The sequence below is a fragment of the Podarcis erhardii genome (genome assembly GCF_964252035.2).
Source record: "Podarcis erhardii genome assembly, chromosome: 7".
In the NCBI taxonomy this organism is placed as follows: domain Eukaryota; kingdom Metazoa; phylum Chordata; class Lepidosauria; order Squamata; family Lacertidae; genus Podarcis; species Podarcis erhardii.
This window is the reverse complement of record NC_138511.1, coordinates 45,927,520-45,950,534: the sequence shown is the minus strand read 5'-3', so window position 1 is coordinate 45,950,534 and position 23,015 is coordinate 45,927,520. Positions and strand designations below refer to the sequence as shown.

Here is a 23,015-nt window from a genome sequence, read left to right as displayed (position 1 = left end):
TCTGATATTGACCAACATCACCAATTTGTCACAAACATTTCTGAGAATGCATGAGAAGCACTTCAGCAACTGAGGAAAGCACTCTGGAAACACCAAAGTCCGGTATAACAGCTGTGCTGTTTATTTCTCCCCCTTCAGCTATATCCTGCCATTCCATAAAGCTTTTTCACTACTTCCCCACCCCTTTGTTCTTTGGCAATGCACAGCCTCCTCCAATCCCCATTGCGGGAAGCAATATTCCTCCTGCCATAGCAAACTGGGAGCCAGTGTGCCATCCCCCTGCCCCTTGAGGAGAGTGTCAGCAGGCCAAGTTTGGTTGAAAATAGGTCTTACATTTGATATTGTTAGGTCGACTATGCTTCAAAGAAAATGGAAGAGAAGAACTCAGAATCTTGTGCATGGATTCCAATTTGCAAGTACATTTTAAGCATCTTTTGTAGAAGTGTTGTGCATGGCCCATTAATACAATGCATGAAAAAGCCAAAGGTGTCATTAACTGTGTGCTATGTGATTAAAATGCATATGTAGTAAATAATAGTTATGATATTATTTATTGATAAATATGATATTGATAAATATGATATTAAATAAATATGATATTGATAAATATGATATTAATAAATATGATATCATATTAATAAATATGATATTATTTATTTATTTATAAATAATATGATATTATTTATTATTTATTTCTTTAATGGGAAAATCTCCCCACTGAATGCAAACAGCTCAAAAAGGTAACATGTATTCACTCCCCCTTCACTTAAAAGTGATTATAAACTTGTACCATCGTATTTTTCACACAACTTTTTGAGGTTCCAAGGAGGCAGAAAGCATGCACACAGGTTCATCATTATTATTTATTAGCTGTACAGCAGTATATTCTCCTTCCCAGAGTCCAAACCCCATTATGTATTTTTATAACATTTTATCTCATGTTGGTTTCCTAAAATAATGAAAAATATCACACAGTACAGCTAAGTACAAAAATGCATCAACCTAGAATCAGATAGCTAACCTGATAGCTCTCTTAAAAGCAATACATAGAAGAAAATTCTTTTTGAAATCAGCAAGACTGAGGCTCTATAAAAAGCTTACGTAGTTTTAACATGTGATGGTTCATATACAGGCATCATTTTGTATTTTCACATTATTCTTCTTTTTAATTAAAAACTCCAAATCTTTTAATTAATGACCTAGTATGATTTCTTGCCCTAGGTTTCAAGGGCTGGGAAGCCCTATACAAATTAACACCTTGGCTTTCAACACAGAATTCATAAACACAAAAAAGTGAGCAAAGAAAATTGAGTTGTGAAAACCTGAAACTCAAAAGGGAGTTTAAGTGACACGTTTCAAGACCAAGTCTATATATTTAGAAACGGAAATGGGGTGTGGAGTTCTATCATTACACTTGGCTAGCACTCTTCCACTAATTTGATAGGTTCCAATATTTAATTTGGGACCAATTCCTGCATAATTCATTTTTGTAAGAGTTTTAAAACAGGGGTGGGGAACTTGCAGTCCTCCAAATGCTGTCTGACTCCAACTCCCATCAGTGCCAGAGACAATGGTCAGAGATGAGGGGAACCGTAATCGAGCAACATCTAGAGGGCACCATGTTAGCTACCACTGGTTTAAAATAACAGGGTTCTCTTCTTTAAACTGCATTCCCCCCCCCACAAACCTCTTAATTAAATGGAAAAAAAGATTAAAATGTAAAAAAAAGTTATTTACAAGCTTGATCATTACAGAGATGCCCTGCAGAAAGCAAAGCATCTGGGAGGAAAGACACCAGCTGGAGCATGCCAAACCTACATTGCTGACGCAGAGCCAGTCAGTGGAAGGGTGGAGTTGGTGGGTGGGTGAGGGGGGAAAGCAAAAACTAAAATGCAATAAAAGTTTTACAACCCTCCTGAGTTCTGCATTTACATTTAAAAACCTCTATAGAGTAAAATGAGGCCAGAGGGCTTCAAGGAACGCGAAAGCAGATCCAGAGCAGTTAGTGTGGGCTCGAGTCCGGGCTTCCATGTTTTCCACGTTACGTGCAAAGGCTGTCCATGGCCTGTCACTACAATGCAGTCCAGAGTTAACTGGATCCAGCGACCTGCAGGAGACCCCTGGGGACTCAAAAATATCCCCACGTTCCATGATCCGGTTATAGGCTAACATTAAACAGAGAGAGTTCTAGGCAAATCACTTTCTAACATCATTTGAAGTTTTGTTTCCCGAGTTGTTTGGTAAAATGGTCTAAAAATGATGCATTTCCCAAAGCCAAAAATAAGGTAAAAAGGAAAATAAAAATAAAAGGGATCGAGCCGCTTCAAAAGAGCCCAGGCCAGTTCAGTCAAGAGAATAACTCTTCCTCCATCACCGGTCCATCATGCTAAGAATCATCTCTGGGGTGAGGTCTCCATTGGGTGCTTCCACCGCAGCTGGCTGAGCTCCTGCTGTAGCTGCTACAGTCTCTGCTTCGGGCTCCTTCTTGACTTCCACTATAATGTTTTCAATTGCACCAGTGTTCTGGTCTTCCACCTGAATGATTGCTGTTGCTATCAAATAAGAATGGGGTAAAAGTCAGACACTCTCTGGGGATACCACTTCACAGTATCTCAACACTAGGCACAATAACCATAGCTAAGGCTGTGTATATGCTGCGATTCTCTGGCAGTGCACTGTGTGGCGGAGAATTGTACAAACTCATAGCTGGACAACAGTGACTAGCTAAGGCCTCTCTAATTTTAACAATTCCAAGAGTGATAGCAAAATTGGTCTCTGACCAATGTGGCTTCAAATTGGTATGTTTTTGATGGCTGCAGGGAGAGGAAAAATGTGTGTCAGACTGAGCATGAATATACAGCTGAGTCCTGCCCATGGAATGCCATCACAGGAAATGTACTCTGACATGTATTACTCACACATCTTTAAGCTGCATTTGGAGAGAAAGAATAATTTTTTTTAGGCTGACTGCCTAAGGTTATAAAAATTCAGTCATCATAGAAAGCTGACTTTTATCAAATCAGGCCATTGGTCCTTCTGACCCAGTCAGATGGGGCAGGGTATTAAATTATTTAATTATTATTATTACACTTACTGGCAGGGGGCTGTCTAGGGTTTTGGAGCGGGGATTGATTCCCCAGCCCTACTTGGAGATGTCAGCAACTGAACTGGGATCATCTGCATGCAAAGAATGTGCTGTTCACTGAGTTACGGTGTTTTTTCCTGTGGCTGCACAAGCTTCTGAGAAGAGGTTTTCATTACCTACTGAGATGGAATGTACGGCATCTTGGTTTCATAAATGTTTCTGTTCCAGCCCCCGATTTCTGAAATTTCTAGAAATCTGAACAAGAGTTCAGCCATTAACAATACCAAGATGCTCATAAATATCCAATTCAGGGAGACTGACCAATTAGATTTGGTCATGCAAGTTCAATCTTAGTTGAGCAGAGTGTTAAGAACTAGCCACCCTGACCCTACATGCGCAAATGCTTCACCAAGAATCTAGTATTTTGTGCAAATTCCCAAGACATTTGAGTACTCTGCCCCTCACAAGTTTCTAGACCTTTATGGTAGCAAATATTACTGAAAATAGGTTAAGTGATGATATCCGATTTCCCACTGATTGCCAGTCATATTTGTCTCTATTATAATGCACCTTGCAAAAACTTGCAACCCCCCCCCCAAAAAAAAACCACCTATGCACAATCTTCCTTTTTTCCATGGCCCAGGACTTACGCTGGGGCTGTTTTGGTTGATTGGCTTTGCCTGGCGGCCTTCCTCTTCGCTTCTTAGCCGGTGGTGGTGCTGGAACCACAGGTTCCACTTCCGGTTCAGCCTCTATTTCAACCGCCGTCTCCTCTTCTTCTTCATTATCATCCAATTCTGGCTCTGCATTTTCCTCTTCAATATTGAAAAAAAGAAAATTAAATCAGGGCATCTATCAATGAAAACAACAAAATGGGAACAGGTAATATGCTCCCCATAGGCAATATTGCCATTTCAGGTTTTAATCATGAATGAATGAAATGTAGAACTTTGAAGATGTCAGTACACCTCTCCACAATGAAATGGGAGGGGAGAATTTTTGACTGTACATGTGTGCTGGGGGTGGGGTGGAAGCAAGAAATTTCTTTTTATTAGCTATTCAGAATGCTCTTCAGTGGAATGAAGAAGCAGAATTTTGCTTTATTGTTGTTTTTTAAAAAACATATTGCAAATAAATAAATTGCCTCCTAAGGAATTTCATCATCATGTGTGGGATACTGAACTTTAAGGCATTCTAATGACTTCCCTATTAACTTTATCAGGTCCTCCCCTTAAAATTTTCCAGATCTGCTTCAAAAGATCCCTGGCGCCTTTTGTCCATGTGTCTTCTCACTTCCACTCACTGAGCTGTCCTGTGACCACTATGAGCAAGTGTACAGATGCATACACACTTAGCATCTGGTTTGGGTCTTCTGTATATTTATCTTGCAAAGAAGTGCCTTCCCCACTGAACTGCCTATTAGAAATGACTCCCCTGCTTTGCACTTGGAGGCACCTTCCAGCATCCCCCACCTTGACTTGGAAGAGAACGGCATTGCAAGGGGTTGGACTAGATGACACTTGGGTCCCTTCCAACCCTACAATTCTATGATCCTATATAGGCTGTATGTAAAACAGGTGATGAAGCAGCCCAAAGGGAGGGGAAAATATCACCTCTACTGCCCTTTCTTGGCAGCTTAACATTAACACACTCATTCACACCCAAGATTTAGACCTGTTGTGGTGTGCCAGGTGGTAGGCAAAACAAATTTGGAAGCCAAAAGCTTGGATGTTGCCATTATTATTTATTACATGTTTATACCGCACTATACTCTATAGCTGCAAGAAAAATTGCAGCTAGTAGTGCTTAAGTGACCATTGGCAAGTTATTTGTTATGAGCGACATGCAAGGCTTGGGAACTATAGAGCTGCATGAGAATATAATGCAGAGGCTTGAGCACATAAGCAAGGTGAGGATGTCACAGCTGATTCAGAGGTAAGCTTACAGTTCTTACCACTATCAGAGGAGTCCTCTTTCTTAGAGCGCATCTTTCTCTTTCGCCCACGTTTCCCCTTCTTGGGCTCCCCTCCATTTTCTCCCTCGACTCCATCAGGGCCTGTGCAGTTATCTGCATGTCTGGCCATGGTGTTCTGATTAGAAAAAGCCAGGTGAATGTTAAGACGTTGGCTGTATCGAATTAGAGCACTTGAATCCAAGCATGACACACACCCCGATTTATCCCCCAAACGAAAAAAATGATCTTATTTGCCAAAACTGGGGCTAAGCCCCAACATCAGAAGTAAGCTGTGGAGATGAGCCAAATTTTAATTGGTACACTTTACTTCTCCCAATAATCCCACCCAAAGAGAACATACACACCAGCAATCATATGTTTGACATAGCTCCAAAGAGAGAACAGGAATCAGCAAGTGTATTTCAGTTTTGCAGCCCCTCCCATGACAAGTTACCATTTTGAAAAGGATACAAACCAAGCAAAATGCCGTATGGGGATGGCTTTTTCTGTTTGACCTCACCAAGGCAGATAGCAATATAGCACATCAAGGAAGCTGGAAGATCTATTAGTGCTCAACTTATTCTCTCAGGCACCAGTCTTACGCCCTGCTTCATGCAGCAACCTTGCCCCCAATCACTTACACGGCGTGTGAATGTTTTGCCACACTTGGAGCAAACGAAGGCAGCCGGAACAAAGTTTGGATCGTGGTAGCGTTTGAAGTGCATGTCAAGCAGCTGCTTCTGGCGGAAGGTCTTATCGCAATGGCTACAGGCATAAGGCTTTTCTCCAGTGTGGGTTCGCTTGTGCATAATCATGTGCCGTTCCTAGAAGGAACCAAGAACCAAGTCAGCAGGGGTGGGGGATAACTCTAGGGCAGGAGTAGACAACCTGGTGCCCTCCAAATGTTCTTGGACCACAACTCCCATCAGCTGCAAACATGCTGATGCGAGTTGTAATTCAACATCTGGTGGGCACTGTGTCGGTCTACATTATCCCACTTTATTATTCTGCATCCTCCCCCACCTGATCTGCGTGCCTCACCCGACCAGGGTGAGAACCACATTCTTAAACATTTACATATGCTTCACCTGTCGACATGCATAGTCACACTGGTCACACTTGAAACGCTTCTCGTTCTTGTGAGATTTCTGATGCTGGATGAGTGCATACCGCTCATGGAATACAGCATCACAGTAACGACACTTCTTGCCCTGCTCAATGTAGGAATGCTGCTTCCGCAAATGGACACCTGGTAAAGAGAAACAGGCCACATAGAGTGCTCTGCTTTTACTGCATAGCCTGTGGAATACATCAAGGTGCTCATGCTTACTCCCTAGAGATTATATTAATGTTCAGCTGAATGGGCAAATTCCTGCCCTAAGATAAATATTTTAGCCCACAGTGTCTAAGACTCCATGTCCTCTGTATTTGTTTTTCTGAATAGCATTGCTACTTTGTTCTGAGCCTTCAAGGTACGGTGGGATTAAAAATATAAATCTGTTATTGTACACATGGAATTTTAGAGTTCTGGAATCTGATATTTGCTAGGCTTATTATATTCTAAGCTCCCAATTTAGCAAGTAGTTATGTGGCCCTCATAACCAAATAGAAAGAAAATCAGACCCACAAAGGCAATCAAGTAACTGCATTTATACACTGCATTACTTCTGAGGAGCAAAAAACAGCTTATATGTGGTTTTCAGGCAATCTCTCAACAAGGCAATTTTTGCAGGGCCAGACCTGCATAGCTTTAGCAGCCTTCAGCCTGTTCTCTAGACCATCAAACTAATATTAGTTGACCAACCAACTAGCCTTTCCTCTGAGAAGTATGATCACCACCTCTCTTACTAGAATCTGGTACTTCAACCTCAAGCCTCATGGCACTCACCCAAGTCGCTCTTCCGTGCAATAACAGTGTCACAGTGAGGGCAATGAAACTTGGCCACATTCTCTGTGTGCTTCTGCAGGATGTGCATCTTCATAGTCCCACTCTGGGTGAAGCGAGCGTGGCAAATGTAACACTCGTAGGGCTTCTCACCTTTCAGAAGAGAGGAGCAGTTAGCAAGAGAGGCTCATTTGCGGGCAGTAAACTATCAAAGGACCTGAGGGGTGGGCTTGGAGAGACAGCATCCCCTCAATCAAAGTTAAATTATGGGGCAAAGAATTCAAAGAAGAGAGATCTCTCAAATGTTGCATGGCAGATCTGTGGTTGAGTGCCAATATCTCCTTCTCTCCCAATTACAAAATATCTATCGCTCTTTGAAGCTGCTGTCAGGAAACTTCAAGTTTAGTGTTCAGTTAGAGGTTATTACACTTTCCTAACAGTTTGCAAAAAAGCAAGTACTGTACAAATTTTAAAAAACGTCTGTAAGGAATCCCACTTCTTGAAATGCTGATCCAAGCAGTGACAATGGTCATAGCAGCCTTTAAGAAAAGCCACTAGAATATGAAGTCAGACAGCCCCCATCTCACTGTTTCTGAGATTATTACAGACATTGCACACAGGTTTTACATGCCAAAGAATTTCCATTGTGTGCTGGCCTCTGTGCCACCTCTGCAAAATATGTACCAGAATGGGTCCTCATGTGCCTCTTCAGTTTGTAAGTGTCCCTGCTGGCGTAGCTGCACAAGCTGCACTGGAATGGCCGCTCTCCAGTGTGAGAGCGAATGTGGCGTTTCAACTTGCTCACCTGTAATTTAAGAATACCAAGATGGGATTTGTACCATAAGAAGAAAGGGCTTTGCATTCACTGTCTTTTCACAAAAGAATCAGTGCTATTTTTACCTTTTGCATTTCTTGAATTGTAAGATGAGACATACAGAAAACAGAATGGCTATGGGGCTAAAAGCTTTCTGGGAGCCAAACAGCTGCTTATGGCCTGCCAATGTCATTTTTTATATTTCCACTCTGGGCAACAGACCTCCCCTACAAAACCAGAAACTGCATTTTTTGGGGGGCGGGGGTAGTTCCAGGGGCACCTGGCTATACATGTTTTTGCATTTACATGTGTTCCAGTTACAGATAGGTAGCCGTGTTGGTCTGCCATAGTCAAAACAAACAAACAAAAAAATTCCTTCCAGTAGCACCTTAAAGACCAACTAAGTCAGTTCTTGGTATGAGCTTTCGTGTGCATGCACACTTCTTCAGATACACACTGATACACACTGTATCTGAAGAAGTGTGCATTTACATGTGGACGGCCATAACCGAACCCTTGCATAAGATGCAAGTTACCTGTCTATTTAGACACACTAAATATATGGTCAAGAAACAAACAATATGACACAGGCTTTGTTAACTCCATATCCATTAAAAAAACCCAAAACCTCAAATGGGGAGGGGGGGCATGGAGACAGGATAATACTGGTAGTTAAGTGGGTATGGCCTACCTACTACTACTGGAAAACTGGATTCAAAACGTACCTCCACGCTGGCATAGTCACACATGGAACACTTGAATGGCTTCTCGTGGGTGTGTTTGTAGCGGCGATGCCGAACTAACTCGCCACTTGTCACAAAGGCCATGTCACAGTCAGGGCACTTGTGAGGACGAGTACCTGAGAGATCCCAGAGACAAATACATACATATATATATATATATATATATATTAAAAAGTCTAAACAGATATTGACATCATCTGTAGGGAATGTGTTTGCCTTCTTAATTTAAAGGTGCATCAAAAATAGGCAAGAAAATCTCTATTTAAAAAGACTGATTATTATTATTATTATTATTATTAAGTACACTGATGCCACCATGCTAAGGGTCCGAATGCTTGAAAAAGCTAAGTATGGTACATGCGGTTAAGTAAGAGTTGTTTTCTATAGCATCCCAACTATAAAAAAAACCAAGCCCTACCACCCAATGACATGGTAAGGAATGTGACTGTTCCACAGAGAAGCAATTGATGCAAGGCATTTTTATTTCAATTATGCTTCTGCTTTATTGGAAGTTATGTTTTGGACTTTGTGGGGTGATCAAAACTATGCAGGTTGGTGTTAACAGTAATGAAGCCAGTAATTCTCAGTGTTTCAAAAGGAAGTTTCCAGCCCTCGTGGGCAAGAAAATGAAACTTCACAGTATGATATGGCCTCTAGGACAAGGACTGGTTGGGACATCTGAAATGCTGAGGTGTCCAGATTGAAAAAGAATCCAGTCTGTCGCTTGTGTCAAATTCTTCCCCCATTCCTATGAGCCTCAACCTCCCTTCTGCAACCCTAAGACTAGTGTTCAGTTAAGACACAATAAGATTCGCCATAAAAATCCATTCAGGTCTTTTTGCATATACCGGTATGAGTTTTGGCTAACAAAGTTCTACTCAGAGTATACCTAATGAAATTAAAGGACATAATTCAGTCACATCTTTTAATTTCAATGGATATTCTCCAAGCAGAACTAACATTAAATACAGCCCTGTTTGATTATTCAGTAGATTTAATCATGACACTTGCCTCTCATATCACAGAATCTAAAATTACTGGTGGACCAATATTAGCACAAGGATGGCTTGAGATTGTAGCTCCCACAAACCAAGAGGCAGGTGCCAGAAAAAATGCTTATGGGTTGGCAGCATCACCTAAACCACAGATGGGAAACTTGCCTGAAGCAGTCCCATTCTTCCATCACATTAGAAACATTCTTCCTTGTTTTTCTTGGCTTTTTACAGTCTTTCCCCTCTTTTTATATGCAGTGTCAGAAAAGCTGGATGGGGCAGCATTTTATCTGATAAATATAAAGCTTTTAAAAAACATTTTTCCAGGTCGTATGGCTCGGTAAAAGCCTGAGAACAAATTGCTAGGTTTCTGGCATCTGCAGTGTGTGTTTTTGTTTGTTTGTTTGTTTGTATAGTCAGAAAGGAACTGCTTTCATTAGGTTTCTAAAACATTGGATATATTGGCCTGTTGTACTTAAAAATAATAATTCACTGCATACTTATTCATGCATCATCCCTTAACACCCAACAGCACTTACTCCTGAATAGACTTGCCTAAGTTTAGGGACTCTAGCATGAGGCAGTTACTGTGAAAATTTAAGCACAGTACCGTAATTCTCATTCTGGATCAATTAATCCAGAACCCTTGTGTCTGGCTCCATCCATCACTGGCTCCGGCATGCCGCCTCCAATACACTAACCCAGAGGGAATGTGCCCCCCCCCCAAAGAAACAGAGGTCACCCTTTCCCTTTAAAGTACCTGTGTGAGTGTTGAGGTGATTTCTCAGCAATGTGACTGTCCGGAAAGCTCTGCCACAAAGATGGCACTTGTGCGGCCTCTCATCTGTGTGGCTTTTCATGTGACGGTCCAGGTTTGAACGGCGTGGGCAAGTATAACTACACAGTTCGCACTGGAATGTCTTCTTCACTCCTGTCCAGAAAGCAAGGCTCTTTAGCAGTCTTAAAATAGCAACCCTTCTATATGCATAAATGACCTGGAGCACCACAGAGGCAAATCCAGTTCAAAGTCCCCACTTTGAGGCAGGATCCTCCTCATGTTTTTCTTCCACCCCACTTCCAATTTCAAGGCACCTATCCAAAGGGGACAAAGTATACCACATCAGATTAAATCAGGGGATAGCATTAATAAAACCAATAGAAGTAGATCAAACAAATTAATTAAGGAGGCAACTCCTGATCTGAGGTAACACTGATCTGAGGGAAAACTAGATAATTCACATCCTGAAATCCACCCATCACCCCTGTATTTAAATCTTCATGGAAGGAAACACCAGATTCTTTAAAAAAGTGGGGACAAAAACCCTTTCTTGATCTCAGCAGGCCATAATGAGGTATCAAAGATAGTCAAGTCTCCTATCAAAACATATCTGGGTTTCAAGGCTGGCAAGGCTCTTTGCTCTAAGATGATGATGTATTCAGGAAGAGAGCAGTAATTCCTATCCAGAACAGATACTGAAGATGCCCCCCTTCTGATCCCCAAATCCAATGTCCCATGTACCTTTCTTTTTAATTTTTGTTGGCTTGGGGGGCTTCATGTTGCCCACCACCTTCTCCGCATTGACCTCTGACAACAAGCCCTCCTGTTGCTCCTCTTCAAAGTCGTATACAGACACGTCCACATCTTTTCCCTCCTCAGTATAACGAAGTTTGCTTTTTTTGGTTTTCTTTGTCTTTTTGGCTGGGGGCTGATAGTCTGGGTCTTTCTGCCAATTAGGATCCTCCTGGGGCTGAAGTTCACCTTGCTCCAGCGTCTCCACCTCACCATTTGCACCAACTTTTACCACCTGGAAGCCTTCCGGCAAAGGGAGGGTGTGGCAGATCATAGGCTCCCCTTCCTGGAGGCCTCCTTTGGAGACCTCATTTTCGTAGGCCCCCTGAAGTTCTTCCACCGAAGTGGTAGCAACAGGTACAGACACTGGGACAGGCACCTGGACAAGTTGGAGCTCGCCCAGGTTTATAGGCTGCTCTTCCATATTCACAACTTGTAGGGTTATTATTTGCGTGTCGTCCACAGTAGCCTCAGCTTCCTGTTGCACAGTGCCTTCCATGACCTCCGTCTTCATCTGAAGCAGTGTTGGATCAAGCTGCTCCATCATGACCATCTGGACACCAGCACTGACTTCCTGTACCACTTCAGCCCCATCTGCCTGGTTGGGTGGCAATGGGCAAGCATCCTCCTCCTGCCCACCTTCCCGGCGCCTTTGATAGGTCTTCCTTTCTTTGCCTTTAATGAAAGTTTCAGACTCTTCGCCAATAGCTTCAACTGCCTCCCCTTCCATGTCACCTTCCTGCTGGAAAACAGAGCGAGAGACAAAACACTTAAGCAGTTGTTTCAGCAGCTTGCAAGAATGGAGGGACAGAGTCTCACACCTTAAGAAATCTGATCAGACATGAATGACACATTGTATTTGCTGAAAAAAGAAATTCTCAGAACAAAGACCCCTGCTCACAAATATTATGGATACAACTCCTTAAACACTCTTGATATAGGTCTGTAATGTGAAAAAAGAGAAAGAATTATAATTCATTCTAACTCAGGATTTGGGGGACAAGATCAGGCTACAAGGATACATGCATTTTACACTTCTTTCTTCCTCCTGCATCCCGTGAGTCAGATGCAGTATATTTGGGCTAATGAAAAGCTGCTTCTGAATTTTTTGTCCCTCCCAAAAAGATTGAGAGTCTCTGGGGACACCATGAAATCCCTCCGCCATTACTTTCAGCAGTAGCCATTAGTCAAAAGGAAAAGGAAAAGGCAAGTTGCTCTAGTTGCTCCTGGAAATAAATGGTCTAGGTGTGATGTGATGTACCAAAATGGGACAGACGAGACAGCAACCCCAAAATAAGATGTCAGAAAAGCACAACCTCCAAGTATTGAATACTTTGTTTTGGATCAGCCAGCTTTTGCAACCATACCCTTCTTTACTGTGCTTATGTTGCTTTTCCCCCAAGCAGGAAAAATCAACTAAGTGGAAGGGAAACTGGAACATATTCAGAATGTTGCGTGGATACACACCTAAAGCTGAGTGCCTGGGACACTGCCAATACAAAGTAAAATGGCTGCTGTGGAAGTGTCAATAGTTCACAGGAAGAGAACAGCAAAAAGGCTGAGAACGTGGGCCAAAACAAAGAAGAGCCCACACAAATGCGGGTGGTTCAGTGCCAAAGCAAAAGCAAACAAAAGACAGTTGACATGTGGGGAAAGGCCCATCTGAGATCTGTTAAAATTAAAACAATATTTTAAAATCTTAGCTTATTCTAACCCCAGAGGGTTGGAGTACCTAAGAACATTGAATGTTCTTTCTTTAAAAAGAGAGCGAAAGAAAAGTCTTTATCTGAACTGGAATTTGGAAGTCAACGCTTAGAGTTATTTTTAATAAGACTACAGTAATCCTGCAAATAAATCTATGTATAGCATTCACTCATCTACCCACACTAGTAATTTGTTGCATAATGATAACATTAAAATTAAAGGAATGAACCAACCTCTTCCATTAAAAAAGCACAACTCTGGTGGTGCCATAAAAAAAATCCCAGAGTTGAGCACTTGAAATTAATACAGATGCAAACTTTAGGAATTAAATTACATCCATGTACTTTTTGTTACAGAATTGACACAGGATTGTCCTTCTGGGACATTTTTGTCTGCATGGTAGTACACAATGCTCCCCAAGTTCAACGTGTCACCAGCATGTTTTCTTTCTGTATACAAAAGGTGTACAGAAAGTACCTGGGACACCCACAAATTGTACTGATTTGCTAATGGGGTGCTTTATTGTCCCACTGGTAGTACAGTAATGTACTGGGATGAAAATGTTGCATGTTTTTTTCAAACCAAATGATCCAGGGAAGTCAAATTCTAGCAACACTTTGTTTCATTTTAAGCCATTCCAGTTCCCCACAATATATTGGAATGTATGGAATAGAAAACCACACCTAAAACACTTACTATTGCTACTACCTTTCTATCCCTCCATGGAGCTCAAGGTTGTATATATGACTCTTCTCTCCATTTTATCCTACATAGCAGGTGAGGCTTAAAAAAATTCTATGTTGATTAGCTTGGAGAGAAAACAACTGCATTCACTGAAAGGCAAGTAAGTATCTTCTGGAAGCAAAGTAAAAACCTGCTATTTTGAACCACTATTTGGTAGCTGGTGTTGAAGAAGGGATTATGACTTAACTTCTGTTTTGCTTTAAATATGTTAACTTGCTTAGGTGTTTAGCTCACATGCAAGGCATCACTATCCTGCACAGGATTACAATAGGCCCTGGGATCTATTCCATCTCTTTGAAAGTAACAAAAGTGAGGCTGACGTAGGATGAGGATTGTCCTGATGAGTATACAAGGTATAAGGAATGTTTTCTACCTTCTTCACACTTAACCTTTGGAAAACACTGCTCTTGTCCATGCACTTCACATTTCCTCCAACATAATAGATACTTTTAGAGACCCATGTGATTGTTGATACTGCAGAAGCACCCAAAATTTTGCAAAAATAATGATTTCAGTGTCAGTAAAACTAAGAAACGGAAAAGTGACAAAGAAATGCAAAACAAATTGACATGCAATGAATCCCACTGGTTTTAAGTTAGTTTCCTGTTTTCTGCCAGCAGCTGTCTGAGTATCTCAGTATTACATCCGCCTGCATGACAGTTAACAGTGAGATTCAACGCATGCGCTTAATAAGCTCTCCTGTCTCCCTGCCCAGAAGCTGTGACCACATGATTTGCAGTGTGGGTGGGTTGCTTTGCTTGTCAACACTGAGACAGCCTCACGTCTCTTGCCTAAACCTCCCCACAAAATAAATAATTCCATATCCTAGCAGGCCAGCTAATGTGTCTGCATAGGAGGAAAGAGGGGGTAAATCCAGAAATCAAAAGATCAGAAAAAGAGAATATTTGGTTATCTTGATGCTCTAAAGGTCACCTCTATAGGACTAAGTTTTGAGACAACCCAATGACTCACTTTCTGGTCAACTACTTCAGGGCTGTTGTGCCCCCCCCCCTTAAAACAAAAGGAACAGCAGCATTGATGGAAAGGCCACAACATACCGTTCTTCAACAAGCACCACAGCATTTAATTTGAGCATCAGTAAGTGGAAGCATGTGCAATTTGAGCTTCTACAGTTGTGAGGCCTTATAGGAGAACTGGCCCACTTAGAATTTGCATAAAGGCATATTGCCACTTTAGTGTAGTAATTACATTTATGAACCATAAAATAGCTTTTACCCTTTTTATCCAAAATTAGTGAATTATTATGCATCTTTCTAAATGTTCTTCCTTTCCTTACCCTCCGACTTGTCTGTCTTAATAATTTTTGCATAGCACTTAGCACAAATTTAAGCACTTTTTTTAAAAAAAAAAGATGCTATCAACTGTTTTGGAGACATTCTGAAACATTTTTCTGTTTTTAAAACCATGGCAGAAGAGAAAAGTCTGAATGCCTGCAGTGCATGCTGTCAGTTTTTAATTTGCCTCTGTGAATTTTAGAGTTCATTTGGATTGGCTCACCCTGCACACCTGCAGCAGAAGCCCATGTTTCCAGCCTTGGCCATTGCAGAACACACCTACTCAAGTTCTGCTCTGGATCTCCAATTAATATTTACAGTGGAGTCACAGCAAGTTGCTAAGAATAACCTGTAAAGTTTAGCTGTCTTTTACAACATGAGAAGTTGGGTTGGAACACTGAACCAATTAACAGGTTAGATTAATTGATATAAAACTATTTGAATAACTAAACTGGTACTTCCTATTTTTAAAAGTCTGCATATTCTCTCCCCCCCCCCCACCCCGATCGCTGTTTTTAAAGCACTTATATACTGCTTTCAGGTTGGTTGGTTGGTTTTTAAAGCAATAGTGGTATATAAATTTTATGAAAAACATTATTATAAATTATAAGATAACAGGTGACAAGAAGCACTATCTTGAAATAATATTAATATTTCAAGTAATCCACCTGCCACTCTGGGTGGCTTCCAACAAAATAAAGGAACACATTAAAAGCTTCCTGAAACAGGGCTGCCTTCAGATGCCTGAAATATGAGGGATTGGCTCTACTAAAATATGCCTGCAAAAATATAGGGCATGATATTTTGAAAAGTGTAGCATTTTTCTTCAGAGCTATTGTTCTTACTAGTATACAGATGTTAAAAAACCACACACACCAATCTTAACATTTATTTAAGGAACTTGACAGCTTCAATTAAAAAAAACCCCTCAATGGGACAGTTGCATCACGGTGGGGGGAGTTCAAACAAGGCTCTGGATCCACAGAATACACTCAAGTTCCTGATGCTACACAATGGTCCAGAAAGCTAAGACAGTACCACCTTTTAGAGGAAGCAATTTAATCAAAATGCAATTGCGATCACTCCTATCTGTTGACTACAACATAGCTGGCATCCAAATCTGCCTCAGCCTGTATTTTCCTTAACATCGTAAAGAAAGAAAATGCTACTTGCTTACTGGTAGTTTCTATGCCTGAGCAGCCACGTTCAAGGGAAAGTTTTGTATGTTAAAGGTAAAGGTAAAGGTACCCCTGCCCGTACGGGCCAGTCTTGACAGACTCTGGGGTTGTGCGCCCATCTCACTTAAGAGGCCAGGGGCCAGCGCTGTCCGGAGACACTTCTGGGTCACGTGGCCAGCGTGACATCGCTGCTCTGGCGAGCCAGAGCCGCACACGGAAACGCCGTTTACCTTCCCGCTGGTAAGTGGTCCCTATTTATCTACTTGCACCCGGAGGTGCTTTCGAACTGCTAGGTTGGCAGGCGCTGGGACCGAGCAGCGGGAGCGCACCCCGCCACAGGGATTCGAACCGCCGACCTTTCGATCGGCAAGTCCTAGGCGCTGAGGCTTTAACCCACAGCGCCACCTGCGTCCTTTTGTATGTTACCCTGCTGTTTTAAAATTATGCTATCATGCATGACATTAATTGGTTAACCTAAAGGTTCACAACAAACATGTTTTTGCTCTACTACATGTAGATTATTATAAACAAGCAAACAAATAGGCAGACAGTATGAGACTTTACTAACAACTATAACAACAAAGGGAATGTTAGATAGAGCATATTATTACAAAAGCCGTTCCCTAAATACAAAAAAACACACAAATAAAACTCAGGTTATAGTTACCCCAAAAATGTTCATACTGTTTTTTACTAAAAGCAGCACCCTCTGTCTTGAGCTAAATTTCCAACATTTATTTCCAAGTAGCTAGTATTAAAAAGGGAAATATTCCGCATCAATGGAAGGTACTTCTCCAAAAAGTTCTTTCACCTTTTTAAAAGATCCAACTTGAAGACAATGATTCACTATTGTACAATAGCCACCTAGGTGGTTTTAAGTAAAGTTAGCCAAATTCATGGAAACACCTATCATGAAAGCTAAGTCAAATCATCTTATTCAGGGGCAGTATATCTCTAAACACCAATTGCTACAGGGGAGAGCTGTTGCCTTTAATCCTGTTTTCAGGCTTCAATTTTAGTTGAAAACTTTTGTAAATAAGATGCTGGACTAGATAGACAATTAGTTGGACCCAGGAAGGCTTACAAGTTAAGCATCGCAAAGATGAATAAGGCATTTTTTGACCTTTGCTAGGTTAAATGCTGATTTTAAGGATTCTGCCAAGGCTATTTTAGAAATGCTTATGAGTAACTCATTTCACTCCAGAGACAGCTGCAGAAAAACCTGGGAGTCAGTTACTCAAACCCAAGAATTGAGTACCTAGAACATCTGTTTTCTTGGCTTTTGAAGTGTACAATGATCTTTTAAAGGGCAGTAAATTTAGTTCATCAGGAAAAACAGTGCCTAACTAATAGCAGACATGCCCACTGAAGCTTACAAGATTCTCAACTACGGTAATTAAGAATTTATACATATTTTTTCTTAGTCACATGCTGCAGATATATTCAGAATTTCAGTCAATTTAGATCTGTGTCATATATCTTCATGTTATTCCACAGCTGTACATATGAACTCTCCCTGGTTTTCAATGATAAATGTATGAACATTTATGATCCTTACTCACACTAAGCTGGTGAGAACCTGTCATTTTGACACTGCCATCAGAAGACTAAGTGTTAAAAGAGGTTACTCTCACTTGTGCAAAGTTGTTGTTGTCTTAATGTAATATTCCAGTAAGTGACCAAGATCCCAAGCTTGTATGAAAGCTTTAAAATAAAGTATGCAAATGTGTGAGCTTTCAGTTGATGTTTAAGTCATTTTATACACATGTAAGACATACTGTAGACCAGAGTTGGAAAATTTCTGAGTATCCAGCATGTATATTTCCCCACTAGCCCTTGTTTAGCTTAGCTTGCAGTAAATTGTGCCCCAAAGTCTTATTCCAACTGATCAGGAATGTCAGAGAGCTCCTCTTCCATAAAAACCCTGCCCTAGAAGCTTTCACTAATGTAGTTTCTTTGCTTCCGAAGAAGCAAGGAGTACTGGAGTGCTTTCAAATAGCAGCTCTACCCAGCTATGCCCCCTCCGATCCCACATCCCCTCCTACTCTATTTTAAAGAGTGTTTTGAAAAGGATCTTGCAGTAGCAGTCAACCATGGCCAAAGGCAAAACCAGTGTTTCTCTCTCACAATCTTTCTGTCAAGAGCTGGAGAATACATCAGGTGCCATTAGGAGCAACCCTTTTGATATGAATGCTCCTTCTTGACACTGGGGAATCAACAAGGTATCAAGGTGACCCACCATTGGGATTAATCAGAGAATATGCAGAAAAAAAGATATTTTCCAACACTAGCTTATGAATCCATCTTCTGGGTTAAGTGGAGGGTGAGAGAGGGAAAAGATCTCAACCCCTCAACACTTGCCTCTTCTAAACTGGACTCTTCTGGCTAACGCCTTGTTTCACTTTCTAGCCAATGCAAAAAGATCCCTTTGGCTTCAGTGTGAAAGATCGTCTGCTTACAAGAAACCAACACAAAGATCTATGAACTCTGAACAAAATTGTTAAGTTCCAGGGAGCCTGAAAGCAACTGGAGGTTGCCCCAGACTCAACGACAGAGTACACACACAGACACACATACATACAATAAGTATGGGGAACCTCTGGCCCTCCGGATGTTGCTGGACTACAACTTCCATCAGCCCCAACAAGCATGGCCAATGGTCAGGCATGAAAAAAATTGTAGTCCATAAACCTGACACCTTCCTTACCTAGCTTTCCCCCAGGAGCTCAGAAGCTGCAGATATGAATAAAAGCATAAAATGCTGTGCATGAGATGCTATTTAAGCCATTTGACAGCAAGCAATGGAGAAGGTCTATTTGGATAACACAGAGATAAATTTCCTCTTTCTTGTTAAGTAAGTTTCCAAGACTGTACCCAGAGGGAAAGCTATTCCACCGCAGTGAGATTCAAAAAGGTTCCCTTGTTTATGTGGAACCATTTTCACTGAAGTATTCATACCTCAATTGTAGAGCAATTGCTTTGCATGTACAATATAAAGATTTAGGCCCAATCTTTGTCATCTCTAGTTAAGAGGAATCAGGTGGCAAGTGATGAGACAGACCCCTGCCTGAGACCCTGAAGAACTGCTGCCAATCTGAAAAGACAATACTAGGCTAATCTGACTTTATATAAGGCAACTTTCCATGTTCTTAACAACAAAGTCTATGCATGTCAGTTGAGAACTAAGTTCCACTGAGTTCAAAGCAGTTAACCCCCAGCTAAGTGGTTATAGGATTAAATCAACAGGACTTGAAATTTATTTTACAAAGGTGGAGCAAACTCTAAAAATCCTGAGTTCTATACTACATGTTACAAAGGCCACCACATTTTGTAATTACAGCTATGCTAATAAAATAGGCTGATTGAAGCTACTCAAGGGTTCTTATTTTACATATTTATCTGAGTCCAATATCACCTCTGAATGTACAAACTGGAAGTTACTTATATGTAATGGCACAGTAGGGAAAGTGAAATTTACAAAAATAAATGAATTCTACCAGGTACAAGAATTCACATTAAAAGTGACCTTAAGTTTTGAAAATAAAGTCAGGTTCCCTAGCTATGAAGCAGATTCCCAAACTGCTGCCCATTGGCTCAACCATTTAGAATACAGTGGTACCTCGGGTTAGGAACGTAATTCGTTCTGGAGGTCTGTTCTTAACCTAAAACTGTTCTTAACCTGAAGCACCACTTTAGCTAATGGGGCCTCCTGCTGTGCACGATTTCTGTTCTCCTCCTGAAGCAAAGTTCTTAACCCAGGGTACTATTTCTTGGTTAGCGGAGTCTGTAACCTGAAGCATATGTAACCTGAAGCGTATGTAACCTGAGGTACCACTGTATTTCATAAAACACACCAAGTTTTGACGGAAGTAGCAAGGGTACATTTAATCCTTAGCAGTACTGCTGAGAATTCAACAACTGCAACATTAGAATCAATTGATACATTCAGATCTAAAACCAAGGTGAATGCCTCAATATGCCAGGAGATTTCTGGAAGTTTTACAGATATATGAGAGTTCAACACAGGTGGAGATAAAAAGATAAGTAGAAGCAGTGTAGATGGAGGTGGAGCGTAACACCAGGCAAGTCTGAACTACAGCTCAGAAGACCAGGCTATTAGAGGAAGAATGTATCTGATACTGGGGGAAATTTGCTAAGATTTAATCATAAGAACATAAGAAGATGCTGCTGGATCAGGCCAATGGCTCATCTAGTCCACCATCCTGTTCTCACAATGACTAACCAGATTCCTGTGGGGAACTTGCAAGTAGGACATGAGTGCAACAGCTCTTTGCCTACCTGTAATTCCCAGGAACTGGTATACTACCTCTGACAGTGGAGGTACAACATAGCAATTATGGCTAGTAGTTGTTGATGATAGTCTTGACCTCCATGTATTTGTTTAATCCTTTTTTAAAGCCAACCAAGTTGGTGGCCATCACTTCCTCCTATGGGAGACAGCTCCATAGTTTAACTATGTGCTATGTGAATAAGTACTTTCTTTTATCTGTCCTGGAATCCCCAATGAAATAAATGGAACTACAGTGCACTGTTACATAGGCATGTCTTTCAGATGTCAGCGCAGCCTAGTCCCAACAGGTTAACTTTTGCTCAATAGAGTCTACTGCCGCCAGTATCAGCCAACTCTAACACCATCAGATTAGCATGAATATGTAAGAGTAGCCTTGATTAAGTTACTCCCCGCCTCTCAAATTCATTTGTTCCCTTGCACCACTTTGTTTAGTACACTACTTGCCCAAAGCCGGCAAAAGAGTAAGTTAAGGAGCACACAAGGTCCACCTGTTTTCATGGTAGGAAAGTTTGAAAGTAAAATAAGAAACAGAATGTAACCCATAAAACAGCTTACTGTGGTTATTTAGAGATGACTCATTTGCATTAGAAAGTGACAGACGAATGACAAATGGGCAAGACTTTAGAACTGTGTTTTAAAATATATGTGGGTGAGGGATACTAGTTTGGAATACACTTTTAGGTTTAAATGACTACTCAGACAATCACTACAATACTGGGAGCCCAAAAGAATATTTTTTGGGAAATCAAGCAGAATTCTAACTATTACAGCAAAACAGCAATGATGTCCACTGACAACATAGAAGCATTAGCTACATCAAGATGCTGCACCAACTATGGGCTAGCATAATATAATTATAGTAGCATGGGTCTATTATTTCCCTTAAATCTCCCCTCATGGACCACCTCATTCTGTAAAGAACATGTAACTGTAAATAAATGGTCAGAATCAAAGCTGGTTAGCTATGACCAATACCCCTCCTCTCCCCATTTTAGTAGGCAGTTCACTAGTGTGATGCAATTATGACTTATCGGTCAAGATTACCCAGGATGGCTTGGGCAACTTGCTATCACTCACCCTAACCTACTTTGGAGAAATACATCTAACAGGCCCACCAATTTCACACTAGCAACCTCAAGCATGTTCTCAACTGCTCAGATTAAATTGACAGCATACATTCAGAGCAATATATTTTAAAACGAGGCATATAAAGTAATATGCAAATTTCTGGTATATTCCCTTTGTGAAAGAGTTCTTTTCTTAAAATAAAACCGCAGGAGAACCTTCAGGAAGATAGAGAGTCGAAGTAGTAATAGACTTCTCTTCTTCAGGGCTGGGAGATCCCCCTCCCCCAAACCTTCTTGGATTATACATGAGGATGTATAAAGGAAGATCTCTACAACCTCCGGAATTGCGTGGCCCAATTTTCTGGCAATTTTAGAGGGCTTTCCCTTAAAGTATTACTTTTTTCCCCTTTAAGAATAGTATCTGCACAAAGATAATCAGGACTAGGTGGTAGCGTCGAGGCCAAAGTCATGACTCGGGGTATGAATGAGATCCTGAAGTCTCTCCCCCCCCCCTTCCTTGACACCATCGTAACTTTACGAAAGGATCTTCCCCGGTAAAGGTGAAAAGGGGAGCCCCGCGTGAGCTCCTTCCCGGTTCCAGGCCGGGCGGGCGAGCTCGGGCGTCCCCGCCTGGCGCTCTCCCGCGCTGCATGGCGCTGCAGCTCAGCCTGCCTTGCAAGAGGGAGCTCGAGTCCCGATCTTGAGCTCGCAGCGCCTCTCACTCCGCAGCGCGCACAGCGAGGCGGCGGCCGGCGGGAGCAGGCGGGCAGGGACGGGCAGCGCGGACACGCAGGACCATCGGGGGAAAAGGACGCGGACGGAGCAGGCCGGGGACGGTCAGCTGGGACGGGACGAGGACGTCCGGGCATGGGGAGGAGGGAGAGAAAAGCAGAAGCGGAGACGGGCGGGAATCGACGCGGGGCGGAGGCGACCGGGCGGAACGAGAAGCGAGCCAGAAGAGGCGGGAGGTGGCAGGGTTAGGCCGCAGGTTAATGGGGGCGGCTCGGGAGGAGCTGGGAAACGGGGGGGGGGACCCAATCGACTCGGCCAGGATCAAGGCGGGCGGGTGGGTGTTTTGAACAGAGGTTTTTGGCGGGGACAGGAACGCCCGGGGTTAGTCGTTTCCATAATGGCGGACGAGTTAAATAAAACCCGAGTCACTCCAGCAGGCCGTGGTTGGCGGCGGCGGAGAGGGTGAGGCGGCGGCGGGTTGGGCAAGGCCGAGCTAAGCAGCCGCGCCTCTGTCTATTTATCCAGGCCCGGCCTGGTTCCGGCAGAGGCGCTGCTCTGGGAGGCCGATGGGCGGCAGTACCAGGCCGGCATCAGGGCGATGGGGACGGTAGAGGGAGACAAAGCCCCGCTCCCCATCGGCGGCGCCGCGGCGGGTCCCAGCCCGAGCCCCATCGTGACACCTAGAGGCCGGAGAAAGCGACTGCAAACCCCCCGCGCTGCTTACCTGTCCCGGAGGCGCCTCCGGGCCGCCCCTGCTGCCCCGGGCCCCGCCCCGCTCGGGCCCTGCGGAGCTCCTACTGCCGCTGCCCCGCCGCTAGCGGCCGCCGCCAGCGCCCAGCACCAGCTCGCGGTTTAATCGTTCCACAGTCGCCTCGGACACAAAATGGCGGCCGAGACGAACAGTGCGCCTGCGCCAGCCCGGCAGCCGCGGCCGCCGAAG

The 23,015-nt window shown here is 42.6% G+C and overlaps 1 protein-coding gene across 2 annotated transcripts; it reads right to left on the bottom strand.

Moving 5' to 3' along the window:
• Positions 1-849: 849 nt before the first annotated feature.
• CTCF (CCCTC-binding factor) lies at positions 850-22,929 on the bottom strand. 2 transcript variants are annotated; one of them, XM_081871806.1, is made up of 11 exons: positions 22,800-22,929; positions 10,993-11,782; positions 10,234-10,404; positions 8,464-8,597; positions 7,609-7,729; positions 6,928-7,077; positions 6,128-6,288; positions 5,681-5,863; positions 5,040-5,175; positions 3,736-3,900; positions 850-2,552 (listed from the first exon to the last, which is right to left on the bottom strand). In XM_081871806.1, exons 2-11 carry the CDS (start codon positions 11,771-11,773, stop codon positions 2,371-2,373), a joined length of 2,184 nt encoding a protein of 727 aa, XP_081727932.1. In that variant the 5' UTR covers positions 11,774-11,782; positions 22,800-22,929; the 3' UTR covers positions 850-2,370. The 2 variants fall into 2 exon arrangements, with proteins under 2 accessions (XP_081727932.1, XP_081727931.1); XM_081871805.1 differs by having other exon boundaries at positions 10,993-11,785; positions 22,800-22,926.
• Between the last annotated feature and the right edge of the window lie 86 nt (positions 22,930-23,015).

Excerpts from the sequence above, each read along its gene's own strand:
- CTCF (XM_081871806.1), bottom strand. The coding sequence starts at position 11,773 with ATGGAAGGGGAGGCAGTTGAAGCTATTGGCGAAGAGTCTGAAACTTTC. Across the intron at positions 10,405-10,992 it reads AACAAAAATTAAAAAGAAAG|GAGTGAAGAAGACATTCCAG; the intron begins GTACATGGGACA and ends CTTTCTGGACAG. Across the intron at positions 3,901-5,039 it reads AGAGGACTCCTCTGATAGTG|AGGAAAATGCAGAGCCAGAA; the intron begins GTAAGAACTGTA and ends TCAATATTGAAG.